This window comes from Hippocampus bargibanti, linkage group LG08 (assembly GCF_051943395.1).
Source record: "Hippocampus bargibanti isolate YZ-2025 linkage group LG08, ASM5194339v1, whole genome shotgun sequence".
Taxonomy (NCBI): domain Eukaryota; kingdom Metazoa; phylum Chordata; class Actinopteri; order Syngnathiformes; family Syngnathidae; genus Hippocampus; species Hippocampus bargibanti.
This window is the reverse complement of record NC_142741.1, coordinates 5,139,960-5,159,318: the sequence shown is the minus strand read 5'-3', so window position 1 is coordinate 5,159,318 and position 19,359 is coordinate 5,139,960. Positions and strand designations below refer to the sequence as shown.

At 46.7% G+C, this 19,359-nt stretch overlaps 1 protein-coding gene across 1 annotated transcript; it reads right to left on the bottom strand.

Annotated features, from left to right (window-relative positions):
• Positions 1-124: 124 nt before the first annotated feature.
• Positions 125-18,831, bottom strand: LOC148894410 (lactase/phlorizin hydrolase-like). Its single transcript, XM_089003237.1, has 18 exons — positions 18,579-18,831; positions 18,138-18,491; positions 17,326-17,393; positions 17,132-17,209; positions 16,967-17,060; positions 16,736-16,820; positions 14,584-15,253; positions 10,447-11,095; positions 7,440-8,990; positions 6,149-6,417; positions 4,865-5,155; positions 3,684-3,882; positions 3,384-3,586; positions 3,152-3,258; positions 2,950-3,081; positions 2,645-2,868; positions 2,334-2,570; positions 125-1,168 (listed from the first exon to the last, which is right to left on the bottom strand). The coding sequence occupies exons 1-18, from the start codon at positions 18,814-18,816 to the stop codon at positions 951-953; spliced, it is 5,667 nt and encodes a 1,888-aa protein (XP_088859363.1). The 5' UTR covers positions 18,817-18,831; the 3' UTR covers positions 125-950.
• Positions 18,832-19,359: the final 528 nt, after the last annotated feature.

Genomic DNA, 19,359 nt, shown 5'->3' with positions numbered 1-19,359 from the left:
GGCATCTCTTACATCACAAAATAATTGACATGGAAATTCAGCCATTTTGTATTACAGATGATGGCCACCAGGGGGCAGTAGAGTACACATGCGTATCATAATGGACAAAGGTCAATAAAACGACTTTATTTTACAGTACACTTTATTTATTTAATTACAATACAATAGCACATTTATTATACATAAAATAAGGTATATTTTGTGTAGTTTTAAGGCTTATTTCATAGAAAATTATGTTTTATGGGGACCTCGGAATGGATTATTCTCATTTTAATGGTTTCTTATGGGAAATACATTTTTGGAAGACGAAATTGATGGCCCCGATTTAACTAGATTGCTGAAGTATACAAAACAAATTGAAACAAACCAAAATACAGGTAACATCCGACTTACGACCAACTCGACTTACGACCTCCCGTACTTACGACCACGACCTCCAGACCCTATTTTTAAAATGTAAATTCTACACCTGGCACCACAACGTGCTAGCAGACCAGAAACGTGTATGACAATTTTGGCCAGCCAGTCAGCATCTCACTCTCGCACCGCAATCGACCGTGTGATGGCACCAGAGGGGGGAGTTTGCCAGTCATTTAGCCTACGAGTCTCTGTTCAACATTTTGAATATACAGTAAAGTCTCGTTATATCGATATTCTAGGGAGTCCGAAAAATATCGATATAACCGGGACTATCGATATATCCGATATCGATATAACGAGACTTTACTGTATTTTGATTTACGACTGTTTGGTCAGAACGGAACTCGCTCATAAGTCGGATGTAACCTACATTCGTACATTCATTGGAACATATTTGTAAATGCAAATGAAAAAACATTATTTGACTAAAATCTATTTTTCAAATATTAATCTTGTTCTTTTCCTTTTGGCTTTTCCCAAACCTCAAAGCGTTTTACTGTTTGAAGACTAAATTGGGAGAAAAACAAAGGCTATTCATTATTCGGTGTGGACTGAATCGTTCCCTCCGAACGTCTCCTCGTCCGCAAGAAATAAACCAAGGAGGAAACGACACCAAGCACGCCGGCGACCATGAGGAGAGCGAGCAGCGTGTTGAGGCCGATCTCGGCGTCGCGAGCGGAGAGGGCGACGCCCAGGAAGTTGACGGGGGTGACCGTTGGAAGAGGCGTTCCGGGTGCACTTGTTGTCCCTGTCCAGAAGAAGACAAAGTACTGAGGTATTTGCCACGCCGGCATATATAGTCCTACATCAGTTTTCCAACGTCTTGGTTCTCGACCAATTATGTTTTTGACCATACATTTTGTGTCCGTTGACAACCGAAAATGGGTTCTGGAGCAAACTGAGCGCACCTGAATGCACCACTGGATTCCCCTCCGCTTGCTTCTACGTCACTTCCTTGCGTCTAAGTATGACCGCTGCGTTATCATGTAGCGTTCCATTGTGAGTCAACGTCTTTGTATTGATCAAGATCGATTTTAAATAAAAATGCTGACATTGATGACATTGATTATAATGGGAAAGGTTTTGGTTTTTCGAGGAAATTGGTTTATAAACAGTTTCCTGGAACGGATTATAGTCGAAAACACAGGCTTGACTGTATTTGTACAGTCTGTGGCCCAAGTTGGGCGGGCCTTGTGTAGACTTCAAACTGTTCTCCGTCATTAGATACGTCATTTCCAGATGCCGCCGTGACACAATCGCCAGATTTCTTCCTACGTGAGCTAGCATGTTTTGGATCATAAGCAGACCCTCCTTTTGTCTGTACTTTGGCCTTGGTGGAGATCTGGGCACTCAGTCAAACTTGGTGTCTGTCTGCTTTGCAAAACGCAATCTGATCATAAACACGGAGCCTCCCTTTATCTGTACTTTGGCTTTGCTAGTGGACTCATAACTCAGTAAAACTTGGTGTCTGTCTACTTTGCAAAACCCAAACTGATCAGAAACACGGACCCTCCCTTTGTACTTTGGCTTTGGTAGAGGTCTGATCACTCAGTCAAACTTGGTGTCTGTCTGCTTTGCAAAACCCAATCTGATCAGAAACACACAAGTTCTTCTCTGGTCACTGGAGGACAGGTCATGGCATGGGCTTGCCTGGGGGCTTCTGGAGAGAAGACCTTAGACCAGGGATGGATATTGCACCCAATTCTAATGACCAGGTCATCAGCACACGGCACACATACTGTTTGGTATAAAAGCTGGAATCCTCAACTGTTGTTTCATATTCATCTTTTGACCTGAAATCTAAATCTATTCAGTTTTATGGCACCAACAAACCCGCCGTTGAAAAGACTCTCGAAGTCAATGCCGAACTGCCGGCACTAACCAGCGATCGCCTGGCCGACAATCAAACTCACCTTCTACCTCGTGGTTCAGACACTCGTGGGGCCCACTGGCCGGATCTGGGAATCCGTTACAGCCGATGATGGTGGCGTAGGTGGCCACGGAGGTCTTGGCCACCCGAGGAAGCTCGGGGTCCGAGCGATTGACGTAGAAGAGGCCGAACCTTTCTGAAAAGCCAGTGGCCCACTCCAGGTTGTCCATCAACGACCACGCCGTGTAGCCCCGAATATCCACGCCGTCCAGCACATAAGCTAGGAAAGCATTACGATGGTGTGAGTTCTTCTCTCTCCGAAAGGCAAACTAGAGTGTTGCCATGGTTGGTCACCTTTCAAAAGCTGGTTAATGTACTTTTCGTAGTAGTGGCTTCTGTGGAGATCATTCAAATCCACGGGCCCTCGCTCCGAGATACCGTTCTCGGTGATGATAATGGGAGGATTTCCATATTCCTCCTTAATGAAGTTCAATATCCTCCGGAATCCGAACGGTGTGATCTTGAGCCAGGAGGAGCCCGAATCCAGCCAGGTGCGATCTGCAATTGTCCCTGCACCTCTGGGACAATCGGACAAGGCTTTCCGATGTTAGCGCCTAAGAAAGGAGAATTGGAGAACACCAAAGCCAGGATTGCGTTACCGATCGGCATCGTAATGCTGAAGGTTCCCGTAGTCCACCGGGAAGGCCAGCACGGTAGTGTAATGGTTGAATCCAAAGTAATCATAAGTCCCCTTGATTCGTTGTACCTCTTCTGCGGTGAATTCCGGCAACCTGGAGAAAGAAATCCAGAATGATCAGCCGGCTAAATGTTTCAAATTTGATGCTAGAATTTTCTGATTACCGAGACTTCGGTAGGCCCGCTTCCTGGCTTCTCTTTCGAATTATACTCTTCATCATATCACTGTAGTCGCCCTTAAAGACCGGGTGTGCAAACCAGCCAATATAGAACTGGAATAACATGAATGTCTCTGTGTCATGAAGCCTTCTATACCCCGGAGATGACCAAGGTAGTCCCCAGCACGCCCGTGGCGAAACATAACGATTTGATGGAGGAAGAAAACAAAACACGGTACCTGCACCACACGCCTGGCGGCGTCCACGTCCTCCTGCTTGTACGGATTCCTGGGTTCTGACCAATCGGAATTGATGGTGATAGAGATGATCCCGCCCTGTTTGCTACGGTACTCTGTGTCGTACAGGTGCCAGGCCTCGGCGTGAGCTTTGAGCAAGTGATGGCCAACGATGTACGGCAACGTGCCCGGCCGGAAACTAATCCCTGGAGAGTGATTAAGGCACCAGTTGAGGTTCTGTCCAAGTGTCGTATTGATCTCCAAGAGAGAAGTTTTCATTTGGTGTAGGGTGTAATTTTTTACCCGGTGCAGCAGCTCCGTACCCGTGACCCACATTGGCGATGTTGTACGGTTCATTAATGGTAATCCACAATTTGACTTTGTGACCCAGCCGTGCGAAAATGAGGTTGGCGTAATCCCGGAATTTGGGTACAATGGTTTCATTCTCCCAACCGCCAATGTCCTGCAAAGCTTGAGGCAGGTCCCAGTGGTACAGGGTGACCTAATAACACAGATGTCCTTTCACTGGAATAATACGCCTATCTGGACTTCATTTCTACTTGTGGTACAGTGATATCTGAGTTTACGAACGCTTTAGCTCAGGAATTTTTCATTTTACAAACATTAAATTTGCGAGAATATAGCCTTGGCTGAGGAACTAGTTTTCGCCGGACGATCCAAACCACATGGCGCCATGGTGGCTGGCGGACTAGTTTTCAGCGGATGAACACCAAACCAAACGGTCGAACTGCGCCACGGTGGCTGGCACTCTAGTTTTCGTCACCCCCTTTCTTTGAGTGCAGATGTGGTTAGTTATCGAGTGGAGTACCTTTGCTATTATGGGACCGAAAAAGACCCCACCACGGGCCAGTGTAAACCATAAGATGACATTAAAGAAAATTACGGTCGAGCAGAAGAAGAAGATCCTCGAAAAACACGAACTAGGTGTGAGTTTGTGTGACTTAGCGTCCCAGTACAATTATGCTAAGTCGACCATTGCTACCATCCTTAAGAACAAGGAAGCTTATTAAGGGTGTTTCTGTGTTGTCTAAGCAACTGTCTCAGGCAATAGAAAAGGTTGAACATTTTCTGTTGATTTGGATTAACAGCAGCTGGCAGCTAGCAGGGGACAGTGTGAGTGAGGGTATTATCGCCGAGAAAGCACGGTAACTTCACTCGGATATCGTCATCCATTGACAACTACCATCACAAAGGTAAATAAAACAACTTGATTATACAGTACAGTTTAGATCTTTAATTAAAATACAATAGCACACATATTATACATAAAATAAGGTATATTTTGTGTAGTTTTAATGCTTATTTTGTAGAAATGTATGTTTTATGGGGACCTGGGAATGGATTATTCTTATTTTAATGGTTTCTTATGGGAAATGAATGTTTGGAAGACGAACTTTTCGCCTTACACGCACTTTCTGGGAACCAATTAAGTACATAAGCTGAGGTGTGACTGTACTACGTACATGAGGTTGGATGTTGGCATCAAGGAGGGCATCCACCAGGCGAATGTAGTAATTCAGTCCGGCTTCGTTAATGTGGTCGGTGGTGCCATCGGGAAGAACCCTCGGCCAGGATACGGAGAAACGATAATGCGTCACCTTGAGTTGCCTCAAAATGGAAACATCCTGGTCTATTTTGTGGTAACTGTCGCAGGCGATGTCGCCGTTATCGTCGTTGAACACTCGGAGAGGCGTGTGGGCGAACCTGTCCCAAATGCTCAGACCTTTTCCATCGGCTCTCCAGCCTCCTTCGATCTAGAAGCAGAAAAGGGGAAAATGCTCTGCATGAGAAAATGAAGCTTCACATTTCCTTCACCTATTTTTGTGGATTCCTTGAGATGACACTCTTTGTCGAACATTGAGCTGAAAGCATGCTGGCTTGCCATTTATTTAAAATAAGAGTTCCATTGTATGGAGGAACAACCCATTTCTCCTTTAGTGGAAAAAAAATCAAAACTTTTTGTTTCAACACATTGCTTTTTCACATGACAGTGATACCTCAGCTTTGGCTCATGAACATTAAATTCGCGAGCATATAATCTTGGCACACTAAGTAGTTTTCGGCGGATGAACACCAAACCACACGGTCGAACAGCGCCACGGTGGCTGGCGGACTAGATTTCATCACCCCCTTTCTTTGAGTGCAGATGTGGTTTGTTATCGAGTTGAGTACTTTTGCTATTATGGGACGGAAAAAGACCCCACTACAAACTAGTGTTAAAACGAAGAGGACAAAAAAGAAAATGGCGGTCGAACAAGGTGTACGTTTGTGTGACTTAGTGTCCCAGTGCCAGTATGGTAAGTCGACCATTGCTATGTGTGGCTAAAGGTCTTAGGCAATAGAAGAGGTTGAAAAACTTCTGTTGATTTGGATGAATGAAAAGCAGCTAGCAGGGGACAATGCGAGTCAGGGTATTATCGCTGAGAAAGCACGGTAACGTCACTCGGATATCAAGAGGCAACTACATCGATGACCATCAGAAAGGTCAACAAAACCACTTTATTATACAGTACAGTTTATTTATTTAATTACAATACAAGAGCACATTTCTGATACATAAAATAAGGTATATTTTGTGTAGTTTTAAGGCTTATTTCGTAGAAAATTATGTTTTATGGGCACCTGGGAACGAATTATTCTCATTTTAATGGTTTTTTATGGGAAATAAATGTTTGGAAGATGAACTTTTCACCTTACACACAATTTCTGGGAACCAATTAAATTCATAATCTGAGGTATCACTGTACCTGATATGATGCTGTCGCAGTACTCCAGATGAAGTTTTTGGCAAAATTTCCATGAAGTATTTTGTCATCTTCTGGCGTGGGAAATCCATTGTCCTTGATGACTTGGTGGTAGAAATGAGCAGAGTACTTGGGTGTTCTCGGGCGGTTCAGATCCCGGAAGTCGACGTGGTGCAGGCCGAATCCCACTTTGAAGCCGTTCAGCCACTCGAAGGAGTCCATGAGAGAGGCGGCCGTGTAGCCTCTCAGCTTCACGCCATCCAGAGCGAACGCTGACAGCATGGAGGAAATGATGTGGAAAGACAAATGTATTAGCTATCTAGCTGGTTATCATTTAGTTATATAACTATATAAGTGGCTAGCTACACAGCTAGCTATCTGTTCGCTATCTATTGGCTATCTACTAGCTGGCTAGCTAGCTTTCTTTCTGTGTATTTAATAGTGACATTATGTGTATTAGCTAATGTCAGAGATGTTCGATCGGACACTGTGGACCACAGGTGTCAAAGTCAAGGCCCGCGGGCCAAATCCGGCCCGCCACATCATTTTTTTCGGCCCGTGAAAGCAAATCAAACTTGTTAAATTCCATGATGATTGCTAAAATCTGAGCCAAAATTTCATATTTTTGGATGTCAACCACAATAAAAGTCATTATTCTCGACTTCAGATTTTAAAACGAGTTATTCATTAATTTGCTGTGTGCTCTATATGTAATATTTGAAGGGATTTAAACATTCTAATGGGTTCCCCAAATTCATAACGGCCCTCGACAGGAAACCATAACTACAATGTGGCCCGCGGCAAAAAATGACTTTGACACCCCTGCTGTGGACGAAGACTCGAACCCAGAAAGATTGTCTTTTACTGCCGGCAGGAGAGGCATCCTTTCATGACAGACGTCTGCCATGAATGGCTGCGTCTCCTGCGACAATCTTTCTGGGTTCGAGTCTTCGTCCACGGTGTCCGATCGAACATCTCTGACATTAGCTAATACACATAATGTCACGGCGCGTGTGGCTGCCGCTGCTCACCCACAGAAAAACTGATCTTGTGACTGTAAAGTGACCTTGAAAGTTTTGAAAGGCGCTTAGAAATCATTATTATTATTATTATTATTATTATTATTATTATTATTAATTATTATTATTATAAATTTCAAGAAGATACATATCCTACTTTGGTGAGGTCAAATGACACAATTGCAGATCGTGAAAATTTATAACCAATCCAAAAACGACAAGTTCTTTTTGTTTGGCTTTCAAAACTCTGTCAATGAAAAAAGTGCTAATGTTACCTTTGAGAGCTTCGTCAATGTAGGTTTTGAAATAAAACACTCTTGCCGCGTCATCCCACTTTGTCTTTGAGTCGGTGGCAACCCCGTTGTCAGTGATGTAAATCTCCGGATCTCCATATTCGGCTCGGATCCAGTTGAGGAGTCTCCTTAAGCCCCAAGCCACGGCCCTCTGGTTTTCGATGGCTGTGTTCGGTGAATCGCCAAGCTCTTCTTCTGCCAGGTCCCGATCGTATTCATAGGATGGCGGCGTGAGACGAGTCGTGGCGTGGCTTACTGTCTTTGTGGTGAAGTGGTTCAAGCAGAACATGTCAGCGGTTCCTTGAATGGACTTCCTTTCCTCTTCTGTGAATTCTGGTAGTCTGGACTCCGCCAGACCTTGGAGTTGGCTCTTGTTTCCGACCTGCCACTTCATCGCGTCGGGATAGTCGCCGTTCTTGAAAATGGGGTGGGCAAACCAACCCAACTGAAACTGCATAGCACGATCGGCAGCCGCCACTTCGCGAAGAACGTTGACGTCCTTTGGTTCTACCCATTCAGAACTCATGGCAAGTGAAACTAGACCATTTTGGGATTTGCGATATTTGTCATCGTAGATACGGTAAGCTTTAGCATGTGCTTTTATGAGGTTGTGCGCCACCCTATACGGCGCACTTCCCGGCTGCTTAACGTTTGGGGGAGTCCGTCCGAGGCCATACCCTGACCACGCGATGGTGTGCGGCTGGTTGAACGTTAACCAAAACTTCACCCTATCTCCAAAGGCTGAGAAGCAGTAATCGGCAAAATCGGCAAAAATGTCAGTGATGCTTGAATTCTCCCAGCCGCCGAGGTTTTGCAACTGCTGAGGGAGATCCCAGTGATACAACATCACCATCGGTGTGATGCTGTTGCCCAGAAGTTCATCAATGGCCCTGTTGTAAAAGTCAACACCCTTTTGATTGAGGGAACTTCGCAGACCAGTCGGGAAGATCCTGGACCAGGACAAGGAGAACCGGTACGACTTCACCTCCAGAGCTCGCAGCATATAGAGATCTTCCTGGAGTCTGTGGTAACTATCACAGGCCACGTCTCCGTTGGCATCACCTGGTATACTGCCGGGTTTGTGGGCAAAAGCATCCCAAATACTTGGTCCTTTCCCATCAGCATTCCAGCCACCTTCAATCTGATACGCGGAAGATGACACTCCCCAGGTGAAATTTGGTGGAAAAGTGCCATAATAGTAGATCTGGCGCTGGAATTTGGACTGCCGTGAGAATCTCTCCCACGTAACCTTGGACTTGGACGGAACTTCTGAAGGAGGTAATGCTTTCGAGGGAGCCTTGAACTGTATCTGCCTGACTTCTAAACGATCTGGAAGACTTCTACCAAATCCATTTTGTTTGATAACCTGTGAGTAAAAGTATGCCGACTGTTTCGGGGTCCTCGGCCTATCCGGGTCCTCAAAGTTGACGTAGTGCAGCCCAAACCTTTGGCTGTAGCCTTGCCTCCCCTCAAATCCATCCATTAGTGACTGCACGGTGAACCTGCGCACATCCACCCCGTCAAGGAGTCTTGCTACAAAATGAGACAAAGTGCACAACTTCAGCGAAAAATAATAATAAACATTGAAAATACATATATATGTGACGACCGGCACAAGTTATGACCACCCGTACTTACGACCACGACCGCCAGACCCTTTTTTTAATTCTACGCCTGGCACCACAACGCATAAACAGCCGTACTACAATTTTGGCCAGCCAGCATGTCACACACTCACACAGCAATCTACTGCGTGACTACACTCCATACATTAGCTATACAGTCTCGGCACCATCTCCTGTGGTACTGTACACTGCTTTTTTCCTTCAGTGTCCGCCTGAGTCCGAGCGTGCGTGTCGGGCGACCTCTTCTGGCAGTTAGCAGGGAGAGCAATTTTACATTACATGTACAGTTATACAGTAGTAAAAATCTAATATATGAAATATAAAATGATAAAGATGACACAAAAAGGTAAGTATAACATTTATAAATGAACTAAACAGTAAAATGTTGTGTATACATTACAGGTATAGTTATACAGTCATAAAATCGATAATACGAAATACAAAATGGTAAAAATGACATTAAAAGTTATAAAAAATTTAAATGAACTGTAAACAGTTCGGTCTATAATAGTATTCAGTAGAAAATGTTGCTTCAAAACAACAGATTGACATCTTCTACTATCCTGTCGTGTCAACGTCACGTCGGCCATTTTGAATAGATTTCGACCTACGACCGTTTGACTTAATGACCGTTTTGTCGGAACGGAACCCAGTCGTAAATCAACAGCAGATTGACATCGTATGCTATCCTGTCGTGTAAACGTCAACTCGGCCATTTTGAATGAATTTTGATTTCCGACCGTTTGACTTACGACCGTTTTGTTGGAACGGAACCCAGTCGTCACTCGAATGTTACCTGTATATATTATCTCAAAATATTTCTTGCTAATATGACTAAATTGTTATAAAAAAAAACAACCTTCACCGAATGTTGGAAAATGAAGACCTTGTGAAGCAAGAAAATCTGCCTTTTTTCCTAATAGCGGGTAACTTCCTATGGCTTTAGTGGCACAGTGGAAAGTGTCCTCCCCTTTTAAGGAGATACTAGACCAGTGGTTCTTAATCTTGTTGGAGGCACCGAACCCCACCAGTTTCATATGCTCATTCACCGAACCCATCTTCCAATGACTGTGCCTACAAACTGCAGACTAGACTGAGGGTTGGACCTCTGTGGTGGAGAATCCCCCGAACCCCTGATACTGTCTCACCGAGCCCCTCGGGTTTGATCGAACCCAGGTTAAGAACCACTGTCCTAGACTCCGAAATTGTCATGTCGTCATCTGAGCATGAGATGATATAACCATTTTGGGTTTTAAACGGCAACCTCAGACAATTGTAAATAGCTTGAGGGGGGTTGCTACTCGTGGGAGGCTACTTCCCTCCAAATAAATCGAATGATATGTCAAGAAATTCATGCGACCAACCTTTTAGAGCTTCGTTGATGTACCTCTTTAAGTAGTCTACCCTAGTGGTGTCATTTAGGGGGTCCCCTCCATACTCTGTTGGCATTCCATTGCCTGTTACGTACACAGGTACTTTTTTAATCCTGAGGTACTCCTCAACAATATAGTTAAGAAGCCTTCTCAGTCCCCAAGGTGTAGAATAGATCCAGTCCGAAGTTGTTGGCGACCAAGATGCGTGGATACGGGACTGAAAGTCTCCCACCCCTTGCAGACTGGCGGTGCAACCGCCAGCGCTGCTGTTTATCAGCCGCATTGTATAATGGTTGAGTCCAAAAAAGTCAGCCGTTCCATTGATCCGTTGACTTTCTTCAAGAGTGAAACCTGGCAGGATGACCGGTTTGGAATGAGGACACTCTTTGCTCTTTTTGTCAATCTGACTCTTTAGAGTTGCTGGGTAATCGCCGTCCACAAATATGGGGTGCGCAAACCATCCTAATGTGAGTTCCAGGGAACGGTGGGCCGCCTCCACGTCTTGATTTCCAGAGGGGTCCGAGGGCTCCGCCCAATCGGAGTTGAGCGCAATTCCCACCTCGCCACCTTGTCTGGTTCTGTATTTGTCATTGTAAACATGCCAGGCCTCAGCGTGGGACTTGATAATGTTGTGAGTCACCTGAAACGACAAGGACCCTGAGATGATTTCAAATGTTTTCAACGAACAACAAACAACCTCACTCTTGTCAAGATGGCGCCCCCCTGTGTGGCTGCCCCCACAGCAGCTCTTTCCCTTTCTTGTCTACTTTTTCACTTTTTCACTTCTTTACTTTTCCGTTTTTGTTTTGCCTGATCTCGCTCCATAAACCTACGGAGAGGAGATGGGCATCTTTTCTTTTGCTCATCGCCGTTATTTTTTACTTTTTCATCGCTCCTGTGAACGGGGAATCCACGCGCACGCGGAATCCCATTGTTTACAGTCGAGACCAGCTACTAGCGTGGCGGGCTAATAGCGGACTAGCGGCCGCCGCACCAGACATCCCCGATGAATTGAAGAGGAGGAAACGAGGATGTCGGGCCGGGAAAGATCGCCGCAAAAGAACGAGGAAATACCGACACGTTCTCCCGTCCGTCATCATGGGGAACGTGAGATCGCTCCCAAATAAAATGGACGAGCTGGCGGCGCTAACGCGACATCAGAGGGAGTACCGGGAAGCCAGCTTGCTACTCGTCACGGAGACATGGCTTTCGGCAATCACTCCGGACGCCCACGCAGAGTTGGAGGGCTTCCAACTCGCACGAGCGGACAGAAATGAAGGCAGCGGTAAGCAGAAAGGAGGGGGGATTGCTGTATTTGTGAATGACAAATGGTGCAATCCTGGGCACATCACGGTGAAGGAAAAACTTTGCACTCGGGACATCGAGCTGCTAGCCGTTAGCCTCCGGCCGCATTACCTGCCACGGGAATTCTCACACGTCATAGCCGTGACGACGTACATTCCCCCTACGGCAAATGGCGGCGCTGCCTCCGATGCCCTCATATCTGTTGTAAACAAGCTGCAAACCCAGTCCCCCAACGCCTTGTTTATCATCTCAGGGGACTTCAATCACATTTCCCTGAAATTCTCCCTCCCAACATTCACACAGTATGTAACTTGTGCCACCAGAGACAATAACATATTGGACCTATTTTATTCAAACGCCAAGGATGCATACAAACCCTCCCCCCTCCCCCTCTCGGAAGAGCAGACCACAATATGGTTTATCTCCAGCCTGTGTACAAACCCCTTGTCCAGAGGCAACCAGCTGTGACCCGCACAATCAAAAGATGGTCCACAGAAGCTGAAGAAGCTCTGCGGGACTGTTTTGATTCAACCAGGTGGGAGCTCTTTACTGAGATTCATGGGGAAGACATTGACTCACTCACCAACACCATCACAGACTACATTAACTTTTGTGAACAAAACACCGTACCCACCAGGACTGTGCGGTGTTTTGCCAACAACAAACCATGGATTAATCCCGACATAAAAGTCCTCCTGAAGGAGAAGAAAAGGGCTTTTGTGTCGGGCAACAGAGAGGAACTGAAGGCCGTGCAGATCCAACTGAGGAGGAAGATCAGAGAGGGGAAGAAGGCCTACAGGATGAAAATGGAGGAGCAGCTGCAAGCCAGCAATGTCGCTGGTGTCTGGAAGGGCCTGAAAAACATCTCAGGCCACAAAAGCCCAGTGACATTGAACGAAAAAGACAAGGACTGGGCAGATGAAATCAACCGCTTTTTCAATCGGTTTGACAAGACGCCAGCCGCCCCCGGCCCACCGTCAACTTCACCTGTAGCTGCACCTGCACCAACTCTCACTGTGGCCTTACCCTCCCTGCCCCCTCTCACGACCAGCTTTCCGCAACCAACAACTGCCCTCCCAACCGTTGCCACACCCTCAGCCGCCACTCTGCCTCCTGGTTCCTGCCTGTCTGTCACAACTGCGCAGGTGAGGAACCAACTGAGGAGGATGAAGGTGAGGAAGGCAGCAGGTCCGGATGACATCAGTTCCCGACTCCTCAAGACCTGCTCCGACCAGCTGTGTGACATTGTCCAGCACTTGTTCAACCTGAGCCTGAAGCTGGGCAGAGTTCCACAGCTGTGGAAAACGTCATGCCTGGTCCCAGTGCCCAAGATTGCCAACCCCAAAGAGCTCAACAGCTACAGACCGGTGGCGCTGACGTCTCACCTGATGAAGACGCTGGAGAGACTCGTCCTCGCCCACCTGCGACCGCTGGCAAGCTCATCGCTGGACCCGCTGCAGTTTGCCTACCAGCCCAGCATCGGTGTGGAGGATGCCATCATCTACCTCCTCCATACGGCGTTGCTGCACCTGGAGAATGCTGGGAGCACGGTGAGGATCACATTCTTCGATTTCTCCAGTGCCTTCAACACCATCCAGCCCAGTCTACTGGGGGACAAGCTGCAGCATGCCGGAGTCGACCATCACCTCACATCCTGGATTACAGACTACCTCACAAACAGGCCACAGTACGTGAGGGTAAAGAACTGTGAGTCGGACAGGCTTCTCTGCAGCACCGGAGCGCCGCAGGGAACAGTCCTGGCTCCATTCCTCTTCACCCTCTACACCTCGGACTTCAACTACAACACCCCAACCTGCCACCTTCAGAAGTTCTCTGACGACTCAGCTATTGTCGGCCTCATTACAGAGGGAGACGATAGGGAGTACAGGGGACTGACAAAGGACTTTGTGGACTGGTGCCAGCAGAATCACCTCCAGATCAACACTGGCAAAACCAAGGAGCTGGTGGTGGATTTCTGCAGGAAACAATCGTCACCTGCACCATTGAACATCCAGGGTTCGGACATTGAGAGGGTGACCTCCTACAAGTACCTGGGTGTTACTCTCAACAATAAACTGGACTGGACAACAAACACGGATGCCCTAATCAAAAAGGGACAGAGTCGCCTCTTCCTCCTCAGGAAACTGAGGTCTTTTGGAGTTCAGGGGTCACTCCTAAAGACTTTCTATGACTCTGTGGTGGCATCAGCCATCCACTATGGCATTGTCTGCTGGTCAGGCAGCATCACCACCCGGGACAGAAAAAGACTGGAGCGCTTTGTCAAGCGGGCCAGTTCTGTCGTGGGCTGCTCGCTGGACTCTCTAGAGGAGGTGGGCAACAGACGGACGCTAGCTAAACTAAAAGCTATGACGGACAGCCCCTCCCACCCCCTCCTGCCCATCCTGACAGCTCTGGGTAGCTCCTTTAGCCAGAGACTATTACACCCGCGCTGCAAGAAGGAGAGGTACCGCTGCTCGTTCCTACCGACTGCTGTCAGGCTTCACAATTCCCAATGATCACATGTGAAAAAAAAAAAAAAAAAAACTGGACACTTGTAAATATGGGTTGTTGCAATATATCTTAATGCATCTCTTGATTCTGCACTATGTACAGTCTTGTTTATAGAACGGTTTTTGCACATCTACATTTGCACAGTATACAGTTGACATTTTTATTTTGTTATGCTTAGAATATCTTGTTTTCTATCCTTTCACTCCCACCCCAACCCCATCCCTCTTCAATTGCTGCTGTGGACTGCAAATTTCCCCATTGCGGGACGAATAAAGGTATTCTGATTCTGATTCTGATTCTGATTCTGATTACCTGGTAAGAGGCCAATCCGTAATCCTTGACTTCAGGGGGGTGCTTGCCCACGGCATAGCCAGCGTGGCTCACCACCCAAGGACTACTGAATGTGTTCCAAGTCTTGACCTTGTCTCCGAAAGCGGAGTAGCAAAAGTCGGCATAGTCCTTGAAGGCTTCAATAATGGATGAATTTGTCCATCCGCCCCGATCCTGGAGCTCCTGGGGCAAGTCCCATTGGTACAGGGTGACGACCGGTCGTATACCCGACTCAATGAGAGCATTGATTAGTTTCTGGTAGTAGAGCACCCCTTGACGAGACCGACTACTCCGGTAGCCTGAAGGCAAAACACGGGCCCACGAGATGGAAAACTGGTAGGTGTTGACTTGGAGACCTCGCAGGAGGTAAACGTCATAATCCACCTTGTGATAACTGTCGCAAGCTTGATCGGCTGTCTGATTCTGGAAAACTTTATTTTGGTGGCCGAAGCGATCCCAAATGGTTTCTCCCTTCCCGCCTTCGGCCCAGCCTCCTTCCACTTTAAAGGACTCGCTGGAGGTGGCCCACTGGAAATCCGAGGGGAAGGATCCGTTGAGGAACATGTCACGTTCGGAATCAAGCTGGCCCCCAAATTTGTTCCAGACAGTCTGGTAACTGTTTGTCTTTCTGCTGTTATCGGCCAGAACGCCGCTGCTCGGGAAAACACAAAGAAACACATCAACACTGCAATCAGGACTACTTTTTTTTCATGCTGGGTCCTTTGAACAAGGAAATCTTGACTGGCTGTTCCCAGATCAAAAGATTTGGCATTTTGGCATTGCTCATCTTTCCAGCAATTTATCTGTTTCCCAAAGACCGATCTTGAATCCCCCAAGAAAAATACAGTCAAACCTTGGTTTTCGACCATAATCCGTTCCAGAAACCCGTTCGAAAACCGAAACATTTCCCATTACAGTGATACCTTGGCTTATGAACTTAATTGGTTCCCAGAAAGTGTGTGTAAGGCGAAAACTTCGTCTGCCAAACATTAATTTCCCATAAGAGACCATTAAAATGAGACTAATCCGTTCCCAGGGCCCCATAAAATATAATTTTCTACGAAATAAGTCTTAAAACTACACAAAATAGACCTTATATTTTATGTAGAATAAATTTGCTATTGTATTGTAATTAAGGAAATAAAATGTACTGTAAAATCCAGTTGTTTTATTGACCTTTGTGATGGTCGTTGATGTAGTGCCTCTTGATGATATCCGAGTGAAGATGTCGTGCTTTCTCGGCAATAATACCCTCACTCACACTGTCCCCTGCTAGCTGCTTTTCGTTCACCCAAATCAACACAGTTTTTCAACCTTTTCTGTTGCCTGAGACTGTTGCTTAGACAACACAGAAACACCCTTAGCCACACGTAGCAATGGTCGATTTAGCATACTCTTACTTGGACGCTAAGTCACACAAACGCATACCTCGTTTGGGTTTTTCGATGATCTGCTACTTCTGCTCGACCGTAATCTTCTTTTGTGTCCTCTTCGGTTTAACACTAGCCAGTGGTGGGTTTTTTTGGGTCCCATAATAGTAAATGTACTCCACTGGATAGCAAACCACGTCTGCACTCAAAGGGTGTGTGGAAAGCCAATCCTCCAGCCACCGTGGCACTGTTCGACCATGTGGTTTGGTGATCATCCGCCGAAAACTAGCCCGCCAGCCACCGTGGCACTGTGTGGTTTGGTTCGTCCGCCGAAAAGTAGTTTGTTTGCCAAGATTATATTCTCGCGAATTTAATGTTCGTAAGGCGAAAAGTTCGTGAGCTAAAGCGCTCGGAAGCTGAGGTATCGCTGTATTATTATTATTATTTTGCTATCGTGATTGAACAATACGAACACGCTGGCTCGCAATGTATGACCACATGAGGATAATGCGTCGAATGAGACGCGACACCAGGAAGTGACATCTAGGGAAGCAGAGGGGAGTCCAGTGGTGCATTCAGGTGCGCTCAGTTTGCTCAAGAACCCATTTTCCGTTCTAAATCCAGGCATCAAAAACTAACAATTTTTGGTCGAAAACTGAATTGGTCGAGAACCAAGATGTTGAAAAACCCAGGTTGGACTGTAGAACAATTCCAAAACACGGGACGTTGAAACCTGTACCACCCAGCCTGTCCGAAAGGCTTACCTGGTAGGGGGATCCTCCGTCTCCATCGTCCCTAACACGTCCATCATGTCACATCCTTCTATTTTCGTATCGTTGCCATTGAGCACTGTCGAGAGTTCAAGTGAGTGAAGATTATTGGAAACCGGACGACATGGGAACTGATCCCACGTTGCTCAGACAAAGGGCGGGCAAGTAGACCACTACACCATCAGAGACCACAACACAACTCATAGAGCCTTTCATGACTTTTACCTTGTAAGACATTTCCTAGCACCCGCAAGCGACTGTCAGCACAATCACAGGGTGTCATTTTGTAAATCAAGATGGGAACATCTTGACTGGTCATCTACAATGAAAAGAGAATCTCAGTTATGATACCGTAATCGGAAAGGGGTCAACGGTTTTCAATGACTGCACCTTCAACTTGGTCAGCTCATCAGTCAAATTAAACGTGGGGGCACAATTGGACTCAAAATGCACCGAAATGAAGTCCATCTGTCCAAAAGGGCACAGACAAAAGTTCAAAGTAAATGGTGTCCCTCAGCTCCGTGCAATGGCACCATAACTGAAACTGGTTTCAGGGATGAGCACAAAGAACCGATGACTCTTACTGTGAGTGAAGTTTGCATCGGTAAAAGAACGCTGGTATCACTCGCGCTCCACCCGACAGAAACTTTACCTGTGAGTTTGGAAGAGTACAAGAGCAGTTGAGGTGGTTACGATTATGTTTGAAATGAAGGTTAGGGGTTATAATTAGGCTTTCGGGTCAGGCTGTGAGTGAGAAGAGGGGGTGGGATTTTAGACCTTAAAAGGGTGATGGGTTCGATTCGGTTTTCAACCAAAAACTTTGAGATTGACTTTAAAAGGGTGATGGGTTCGGATTGTAGTTTTGTTTTAGGATTAGGATTATGGGGTCAAGGACAGGAAGCAGAGTTGGAGGTAGCAGAGATGAAGATGTTGAGGTTTTCTTTGGGAGTGACCAGTTTGGGATAGGATCAGGAAGGAGTATACCAGAGGGACAAGTCATGTTAGAGGCTTTGGAGACAAAGTCAGACTGAGAGGAGAGAGAGTGAAGGACTGCTAAGACTTGAACTGCCAGGCAGGAGACCGAGAGGAAAACGAAAGAGAAGGTTTATGGACGTTGTCAAAGAGTATATGAAGGTAGCTGGTGTGAGAGAAGAGGATGCAAAAAAATGCGTAAGATGGTGGACACTGATTCGCTGTAGCGACCCCTGAAGGGAAAAGCCCAAAGGAAAAGAAGATTACGGAGTCAGCGGTGTATCTTCAGCTATCCAAGTGTCACACCACATTCTGACATCCAATCGTGGACCTGTGTGGACTCATCTATCATCACATGGGAAATGTTCCTCAACCCCCCGCATGCCATGAACCAACAATTAAACCATTTAGGTTACAGACTCACCTTTGTCTCCAAAGCTACGATGGTAAAGTTGGTAAATATTGTGGATCAATCGAATGAGATCTTGCCGATAAATCTCATCGGGCGGTTTTGGTCCATGACGCCAAACTTCACCCAGATGGCTGAGTATCACCCAGGAGTGGACAAATTCCCCAAATTCTTGAAAGGCAAACTCTGCATAGAGAGCAAACATCTCCCGCAGCTTTCGGCTTTCCCATCCTCCAAACCGTGACTTCAGATCTTCTGGCACTACGGATGCGTGAAGGGTGACAAGAGGTTGGAGACCCGCACTCAAGATCTGGTTCAACAGAGTCCGGTAGCAGCTGACCACGCCTTGTTGGCACTGCCCGGGGTGGCCTGGGAGTCAAATTTAAAAATGTCTTCTGCAGTTCTCCCATCCAAGACATACCAAACGGAAATAAGGGAAGAAGATACGGAATCTACCTGAGGGTAGGAGTCGGTGCCAGGACAGGGGCACTTGGAAATGGGTGAGACCTCTTCCCCGGAGGGAGTCAAAGTACCGACCGGATCCAGCAGTGATGGGACCACTGCAGTCAAAGATGTTCTTCTGGGACTGAAGTGGACCGGCGAGAAGCACAAAGCCTTCCATCCCATTCAGCTCACTGCCCAGGCTACCAAACACGCACAAGAGGCACAGGGACACCAGGAAATACCGCTTCATGGTGTCTGGAAACAAACAGACTGAGAGGTCGCGCGACACTCGCGTTTACCTTGTGTTGCCAGTTATGCAATCCCATCGATAACATATTGGTGGGATTGTTTTATTGGAGCTGCGTGATAAACTTCGGAAGACTCTGGACCTGAAAATGACCATCGTGTGCGTCGACGTCATCGCATTTCGGGCTAGCTTGACAATAAGCGCCCCGCACTGGATGCCGGGCACCTGCAGACCAACAACCATTGACCTCACTTGGACTCTGGCGTCTTTGGTCAAGACTGAGATCCAAACTCGGAACTTCTTGACGGTGAGCGACCATCTCAACCACTTCCGCACAGGACTGCCCAATTCTGGTTAGGGTTAGGGTTTTGAATTTGTTTCATTGGGGGGACTGGGTTGAGGCGGACTGGAGCCGCTTCTCCAGATGCACCCAGTGACTGCTTGGCGACCAGTCCAGAGTTTATCACGCTTCTCTTGTCTCTTGTTCAAGTTGATAAAATATGACGATTGATTGATTATAACGCGGCTTTATCTGATTGGCGTATC